This window comes from Rhopalosiphum maidis, chromosome 3, assembly GCF_003676215.2.
Source record: "Rhopalosiphum maidis isolate BTI-1 chromosome 3, ASM367621v3, whole genome shotgun sequence".
NCBI classification, from domain to species: domain Eukaryota; kingdom Metazoa; phylum Arthropoda; class Insecta; order Hemiptera; family Aphididae; genus Rhopalosiphum; species Rhopalosiphum maidis.
In genome coordinates, this window is record NC_040879.1 from 56948956 (window position 1) to 56958527 (window position 9572).

Here is a 9572-nt window from a genome sequence, read left to right on the forward strand (position 1 = left end):
TTTAAATACGCTACCTATGCCTATACTTTTTAAACTTAAGTAAATAATAAAACGAATTCAGTTTATAGTTAATAATTAAAAAAAAAAAAATAATGGAAATAGGTTAGGTACCTATTTAATCTCTTGCAGAAGTTGTGACATTTATCATTTGAATTCGTTTTATAAAAATTATGTAATGTTAATGACAATAAAGTACTTAACGTGAAATAAATTGTTGTACAATTTATTGTGTAAATGTCATTCACAATGTTATATATTATTATTAAATATCTTATTAGATTAAATTTTAAATATATTTTATTTGAATTATTTTTAATATAAGTACCATATAATTATTGTTTATATTAAGTTTCTTTTTTATAATAAATATTTTGAATCTTAAATTACATAATAATAAAACGAATAATTTTAATTCTAATAGATTAATACGTTGTGCCTACCAACTTACTTGCCTATTATATCATTATAATAAAATAATAATTATTATTATTATTATTCTTTTCATTATTGTAGTATAATATAATAGAACATCATTGTCATTTCATAGTATTTCCCGCCACCTAGTTCAATTACAATAGGGTGATTGTAACGATCAGATTTAAGGTAGTGGGTAAATGGTGGGGTCAGTCTAGGATTGTTAGTGGTAATATAAAAACGAACGACAACAGGAGAATAAGTACAATAATACGAACTCTGCGACTAGTTTCACTTGATTATTTTTCATATCATAAAATCGTAGAATATTTAATTCTAATAATATTAGTAAATAATTATTTTGGTGTACCTATACATTTTGATCAAAAGTATTTTTGACAAAATTTTAGAAAAAATAAAACATATTTACTTAATCACAATTGTCACAATAGTATGATGAAGACGAATATCGTAAGTTATAAAAGTTACTTATTAAATACTAAGCTTATTTTAATTGTATTAATACAGATATCCATTAATATAGATACTCAACGTAGTACAATATAATAATCATTTATATTTTAGGTTATTATAGAATTAAAATGTAGTATTTCTGTACATATTACTTTATCATATTATTTGTATCTGACCCGATATGATTATTTAGTAGTTAATGATATAATGTTAATAATGTCCTCAAAATATTTAGATTCTACTGACTAAAAATCTATTTCGAATAAAATTTGAATACCTATCCTTTAATATAATGATCATTACAACAATATAATCTTAACGAGCAAAAAATGTAATTAGTATTAAACATATAAGCCATTAGTTGATTGAAAAGATTAAAAATTATTTAAATATGAAAATAAATTTTTTTATAAAAAACGACTTTTGTATTTTTCGTTTTTAAAGATATTTATCGAATTATCACTATCATAACATTTTTAAAATAATAATATTATGTTTGAATCGTAGATAAAAATACAAGGAATTTTATAAATTAGTTCAAAATTCACAACGAGAAATGATATAATAAAATACAACATTTTTATTATATTATTTAAATAGATTATATTATATATGAAAAATTGTAAGGGGTTTTCTTTGAGTTTAAACCATTAGATAATATTATAAAAAGCGATTTTTAAATTATTTTCCCAAAAAGTATTTATTATTTATTGTACCTATGTAGTTAATCAAAACATCGAACTAGATATTGGAAACACACGTGTCACCCATTAAAGTTAAACATTTTTTAAATATATACCACGGTATATTTGTGCTTACTAATTAATAATATATTGAATTTTGTTCAATAATATTCTTACGATAGTCATAGATTATACGATTTCATCAACAACAAAATATTAATGTTCTATCATGAATTATTATTAAATAGTATATCGTTTTAAAACATGTATTAGTACGAAGCAAGTAGCAACCCGCTGGATTCTTCGGCGCAAAGCAGCATTAAATTGATATAGCCCGGCGGTGTTTGCTAATCGTAACCGTAAGACTTAATGATTTAAACAAATCAATTTATTAGACTGTACGATTGATTACATAAGTACGATATTGTATTGTTATAAGGAACTCGCGCCAATGTATTCGACACACACCCAATCCATGTAAATGAAATATTATTTTCTGCCTATTGGAAAACTACCGTGGCTTTGTATAATATTGTACAATAATACAATAAATGTATATAGGCAGTATAATATTATTGTCGTTATTATAAACCACGACGACCACTGCCGCAATGTCGTTGCGCAAATTGTAACCGCTATCGCGCCACAAATACGCTCGCGCACGGTTCACTACACTTCTTTATTCGTATATATAATATATTTCGCGCCATTATCGTTATATTATTTCTAGTATTTCTACATACATGTGATAGTATTGCATTATGACTTTGTATTACGACAGTATATTTTTAGGTCTTAGATACTTGAGTTTAACTCGGAAAATACGTTTAATGATCATTATTTTTTATACAACCATAACATAACTGTATAAACTACTGCGAATTTGACTATATGTAGTCTAAAATACAATATTATATACGAATACAATTTACAATAATTTATTATTTGGATAGAACTAAACAGATTTTCACAGTTCCTTACCTATTTATATATAAATAATATGTACTACAATGATCATAGGCATTCCTAGACTATAGGCAGTCCACGTTTAGGTAGGACCCCTATTAGGGACGGATCCAGTGAGATGAGGCAAAGATTCACCCCTCTTCAGAATTCACACCACAGACATTCATAATACTAATTTTTTTTTTTTAGCTATATGTAATCTAATAATTTAATTATACAGGCAATTCAATAAATTTAAGAAATCTACATTCTCTATGGCTGTAGTTATACCTATAGCAGAAAGGTTTTTCTACTCCGTTTTCGTCTATAAGGCGGGTAAAACTTAGCTTCATTACTATAGACGCAAGATGATCGACTAACTGTATTATGTTTATTGAGTGTTAATAGATTAATCGATATAAATACTGTAGTAGAATAATTCGATCGCTTTATGAATACGTTCATATTTTTTTAATTTAAAAAATTACTCGGATCCTAGTAATATTTAATAAATAAATTATATTACATAAAAATAATAGATAAATTCAAAATTATTCCAATTATGCATTTATTTAACTATTCGTTTTGTTTTTACAATTATATAATATATTTCACCATCTCTAAATCGAAATCATAATTTAACAATATAAGTGCAAGTGATTAAATAGGTTATATTATATAATATTTAAAAATGTTCAAAAAAAAAAATATTTGATAATAAAATAATGTTCTTCCCCGCCATATCTTGGCTTTAAATCCGTTCCCGGACTCCTGCATTATATATAGGTACATAGACACAGTTCTCGCGAATTCATGCACACGAGCCCCATTTGTGTATAAATTACGTAATTTTTGAAAGTATTTCATTATGATAAACGTACGTACGCGGAAAGGATATAGCGCAGGCATACAGGTATATTTATGAAGAATATTCTCGGACAAAACAAAATAATATATATTGGTGTACGCCCGGTCGTTCTGTATAGATATACCATTATACTACTATTATAATACATGACCTATGGGGACAAAAAGAACGATTCAGGCACTATAGCTTCGGTGGGCGGTTAGTCGCCGCGCAGTATTACACAATACTACATATTATTATTATAATGTTATTATTGATATATTTTAATTGAAAACATTTTCGTACGATACTTATATGGCCGAGAAATACGACTAACGCGCAATTCAGTCGCATTATATACAATAAAATAATGTGTGTATATTATAATGTGATGTTTATAGGAACAGAGGGGCCCGGCGATGTCGATAGGTGTGCAGCTTTTGGTCGTCGGAGTTTTGGTGTCGGCGTGTGCGGCGTACAGCGGGGACGAGGGATCGGCAGACTATTTCCGCGGTCACGAGCCGCGGGGCGTGGACGGCAACAGACAGTTGCCAGTCATACTGATGCACAAACAAGCGCTGCAAGAAGACGGCGGGTTTCAGTACGCTTTCGCGGCCGACAACGGTCTCCGGCAAGGCGAATCGATCCGGCCGGACGGAAGCCGGACGGGAGCCTACTCGTACACGGACCCCGACGGCAAAGAAATCTCCGTCAAGTATACGGCCGGCAAGGACGGTTTCCGCATAATTCAAGGCGACCACGTGCCAAAAGCCCCGGTGTCCGTGGTGCCGTTACAACAGCAATCGTCGGCGCCCGCTTACGCGCCACCGTCTCCCGGCCGTTCGTTGGCCAAGAACAGGTATAATACTCCTCGTCTCGATAACACAATATTATAACATTAAAATATTATGATAATACTACGTTGTGCGCGTACGTCGTACAGTATTGATATACAGGGTGTTCGATATCATTTTGGCAATTGTCATTACACTAATTGGGACTAATAAACGATAATAATGATATTATAGTAATTAATGATGAGGTTATTAAATATTTTACATTATAAATGTACAGCAGTGTTATCTGTTATTGCTCTATGTGGGTATTAAAATATGCATACGGTAATTAAGAGTTTCCAAACTTATTGAACACCTTGCAATAAGTACCTACCGCGATCTTCCGCGGTATACGCCGCCAGCGGTGCACCGAATCGAAGGATTATCAATTCGCTAAGAGGTGAGGGGGGACCCCTGGAACGTGCCAAAAATCAAATAAATCAAAAATCAACATTTTTACAGCGATTGGTAGTATTTTTCTGATTTGGACTCTGTAACTGGTTATTATACACTATATCGCGACGCATAATGATATTTTATTTATATATTAAATAATAGATTTGTAGTTTCTTGTAGAATTCTTGATTGCGCCACGCCTGGTGCTATACACGACAGACGAATACATTTTGGCCAGCTGCTATTAAATAGAAATGATAGTCAATGATTGACGAACAATCGAATTCCATTAAATATTCACTCAGTGACGATAATGAATAAGGCATTTTAGTATAGATTTTGAACTGGATTAATTGGCCCGCACTGTCTTCATAATATAATATTGTATTATTTTACAAAAGCCACCTGGTCGATTGAGATATTTTCAAATTAAACACAATAGTGTATAATATGAGCTTTTGCCTGCATGTTGGTTTTCTATAGGTTTTTGAAATAATTATTCATCGATATATTCCATTCGACATTGATGATTTGATAACAAAATAATTTAAAAAGGCATATTACCCAATATCGCATATAGTAGCACACATTTTACATGACATGCAAATGGCTTACCCAACTAAAAATCTTAATTTATAGTGAATGCCTAGATAATATCTACTAAAATTGAAGTTATATAATTTAACATTGTATGTGCGTCAATTACTACAATTTTATTACATATTTTTGAATCTATTTTATTTGAATTTTACACCATGTTATGTTAATAGATAACAATTAACTGATAACTACCTGGTACCTACCAATTAGCCACATGTTTTAATAATGAAACTTGTATTTGGTTCAAATATAAATTTTATCCTCCCCCTATAACAAATAAAACGATATAATTGTGTGCTTGCGTTTAGTAAAATTAAAAAAAATTGATTTTCATCATATCAGCTTTCTTTATGTATACATATTATTATAATGTATGTACGTATACTTGTACTTGTAAATTATGTAGGTACCTTTAATACATTTATCTATTTTCCTTGATAAATTAATTTCGTGTTGCTCAATAATTATTATGTTATAATTCTACTTCTAGTTATAGAATTCTAACTTGATGTTTTGTACAAAAGAAAAATGAAATACATAATAACGCAATCACATTAATTTAATATCGATCTAAATTTATCAAAAACAATAATTCATTAAACTTCATTCGCTGTATACAAAAAAACATGTTTTTAAACACGTTAAAATGCTATTAAATTTTTGGGATAAGTATATAATACTTATTAACTCATATATCATACTTGTGTAACTTTTTCGTATAAATCTTTACATTTATGAATTAATAAAATTTTAAACTTAAATTGTTATTAGGTAGGTATATATTTAATATAACAACTAAAAAATACAATTATACACATCGTTTCACGTGTGCCATGCAATATTATATTATTACTTATACTTGGCAGATTGTTCGGAGCACCCGGTGGACCTGGATCTCAATTTAGCAGAGGCGATTTCAATGGCGGTGGCAGATTTGACCATAATAGTGGGGAAGCTTTTGGTTCACCGTCGCCATACAAATCGAAATATTCGAAGCCTCAACAACACTACAGAGTTCGCGAAGATAATAGTGCCGAATTAGCAGCTAGGTACGATGACGATGGATCCGCATTCGACGGTGCCGGAGATTATAGCAGCCACAGTCCGTTCAGGGCACCTTCGACACAGGCGCATGCAACTTACAATGGCGCGAGTGCTAACTCAGAAAAAGATGATGGCTCTTTCAATAGCAACGAGCGACAACCGCATTCGTTCGGTAGTGGTTATGCATTCGAATTTGGCGGTTCTAACAATAATGGTGGAGCGTCACCTGAATACTAAACAAATTACCTATATGTTTTCGTGTTTCTCGCGAACTTTGATGATTAAATGTATAAACCATAATTTCAGCAATAACTTTAAAAATAATTATTTTGTTGATAATTATTTATATTCTTTTGGAGATTGTTATAAGATATATAGTATATTATATACATATATGCATCATATATCATGATTATCTTCTAATTTTTAAGTTTTATAATTATTATATTATACTGTATATGAACGATGATACTAATTACTAATTAGTTATAAGTATTTTTTTGTTATGTTTTTAATAAAAATTATAATATAATTAATAAAGTTTATAATTTATTATGTCATGTTTATCAACGATGCGTTGATTTTACGACAAATCAGGTTTAAGCATAATATGAAACAAGAACAATAATTATAAATTTATAACTATTAAATAATACATATATATATATTTATATATACATACATTTTCCATTCTATAAACCCAACTGAAATATTTCTGTTATAAATTAGAATTATGCATCCATTTTGTCTTTTATTATTATTTTCTGTATTGATATTATTTTTTTACCATAGCTGCCAATCACAGAACCAATACTCCATAATTAATAATTATTTGTAATAATTTTGGGTTTTCTCTTTCTCTGTTAATATAATATGTGACCACTGCCGCATTTATAAAAAACGATTAATCAACCAGTAATCGGTATACAACACATATATGGTAAAATTATTACGTGTCTGTCCATCTATCTGTCTATATTGGGGCCACGACGGCGGTAATAAATAATATTTTTACTGGGTTTTCCACTGGAGGGGAATGTCATTTTTTAAAATTGTTTTTTTAACGTACCACCCACTCCCATCCTTTTTCCAATCGAAAAAAAGTCCTAATGATATAATAGCAATAATAATATATGGTATACTAACTAAAAATAATGCTGCTATATTTCGAAAAAAAAAACATATAATATTTCGGAGTTAAATTTTACTGTAATTTGTAGTTAAAATAAATAATTCAAATAATAAATATCATAATAAACGTATAAATAACAACCGTAACAATTCTGAAATTCGACAAAAAAATGTATTATTTAATAATAGGTGCCTAATATTATATAATTCACCATATTCTTGCAGAATTTAAAATACTCAACATATATACCTATTATTAGTCATATATAACATATATTACATTAATTTATTTTGCATCAGAGATCTTGTAATTATTTTCCTTTTATTATATTCTAGTTGAAAATATGCAGATTCAAAGTTTGAATCAGTTTGAAGAGCTTGTATAATATTAATTGAATTTTAAATTCTTCAAATAAAAAAGTATAAAGTACTTATAAATATTTTCTTTATAATTTTATTTTAGATTTGAAAATAATACATTACTTTCGTTTTTTCGTAATAAAAATATGACTTATAAGTACATAAATTATATTGTTATAATGATATAACTTATATATCGTGGACTTAGTGTATAGTGTTATACTATTATAATAATACCGTCTACCAACTTTAGTGTCTATATAGTCTATACATATATATCGAGCATTTATGTTGTTTTCTTAATATTAATTGAAAACCATATAAAAGACGTCTTATTTATTCGTGCATTGTCGTAACGTGTCAACGTCAATAGTCAATATAGGTACCATAATTGTGGTTAGTTATTAGTAAAAATGTATGTATTGTACAATATATATATATCATGAAGCACGAAAATCAATAAAGTTAAATATTATAACTCGTCATCATGTCGAACACAATTAATGATATTAAAACAATATGTATGCAAATATGCAACTTAATTTCAATACCGTTTTACTGATCGGTTTCTTTATACAGACTATTCGTATTATATTATATAATATAACTGCATCGAAATACAAAACAAAAAAATGTATTAAAATACGTTAGATTCGCCGACGGATTCTAACTTGGTATTTTTATTTTCTACTCGATCTAATCTGGATTTAATAACTTAATAATCTCCACTTACGTCGTACCCACAATTTAGTATAGCTATATCAACTATAACTAGGGTCTATAACTTAATTATATCCGGATGTATTTCATTAAAAGGTTATAAAGTTTCATTTTATGTACATAAAGGAACTAATTTAAAATAGGTAAAACTGGTACTATAATACTATACGTTACTATAATACGCATAATGTAATAATATATATTAATATGATATACATGTTATTCTGCTGCCGTTGAAACGTTTACATTTCTTTAATATGAAAAATAATCTAGATAATATTTATCGTATTGAATATGCATATTATTTGTTCGGAAAACGCAGAACGACTCAATGAGTGCGCGATACTGCGGTGGTCAGAGATAGAATCGCAACAAGACGGATTTCGCTGTTCGATAAACCATCGCATATATTATAATATAATAATATATAGGTGTGCTTACTGAAGAGGGCAGCGACAAATAATTAATTAATTAATTGGTATTGTAGAGCACACGTTTCGCTCTCAACACTGTCATCGGCACCGTGTATAGTATTCGGTAAGTGTGGTGTCTGGTTACTCTGGTGACTGGTGATGGAATGAATGAGTGTGTGTGCGCGCGCGTTCTGTTTGATTTAGAACAGCGTATAGTACGACGAAGAAGACAAAATATTGTTTATGAAAAAATATATATATTGTAGTCAACACTCGTCACGCGATATTCATTAAAACGAATACTGATATACTATATATAGGTATGCCTACACCGCGCTCGTATGTATATATATATATATGAATATAATGCACTTCCCTGCAGTTATATGTATATATATATATTATCTACCTATAATATACATATTATATAGCCGTACTGTCACCCATCACAATGAGTAATAGTACCTATACCGGCTATACACCTATATAATAAACATTACTGTATAATATAATAATAATAATAATAATAATATTATCATCGTCCATATCTACGCGTTTATTTCCCTCGTAAAATCGAAACATCGAAATATTTTATCGTAACGGTTATTATTTTTTATCATCATAATAATATTATAACACTGCTGCAGCGTCGATTCCTATAATGTTATATGGTACGTATGAAGAAGATGTACACACACACACACACACA

The 9572-nt window shown here is 29.1% G+C and overlaps 1 protein-coding gene across 1 annotated transcript; it reads left to right on the forward strand.

The window, feature by feature from the left end:
* The first annotated feature begins 705 nt into the window (after positions 1–705).
* LOC113557383 (cuticle protein 2-like) lies at positions 706–6616 on the forward strand. Its single transcript, XM_026962866.2, has 3 exons — positions 706–885; positions 3765–4222; positions 6062–6616. Exons 1-3 carry the CDS (start codon positions 868–870, stop codon positions 6474–6476), a joined length of 891 nt encoding a protein of 296 aa, XP_026818667.1. The 5' UTR covers positions 706–867; the 3' UTR covers positions 6477–6616.
* The last annotated feature ends 2956 nt before the right edge of the window (positions 6617–9572 follow it).

Coding starts and splice junctions, on each gene's coding strand:
- LOC113557383 (XM_026962866.2), top strand. Junction 4,223..6,061: donor CGTTCGTTGGCCAAGAACAG/GTATAATACTCC, acceptor TATACTTGGCAG/ATTGTTCGGAGCACCCGGTG.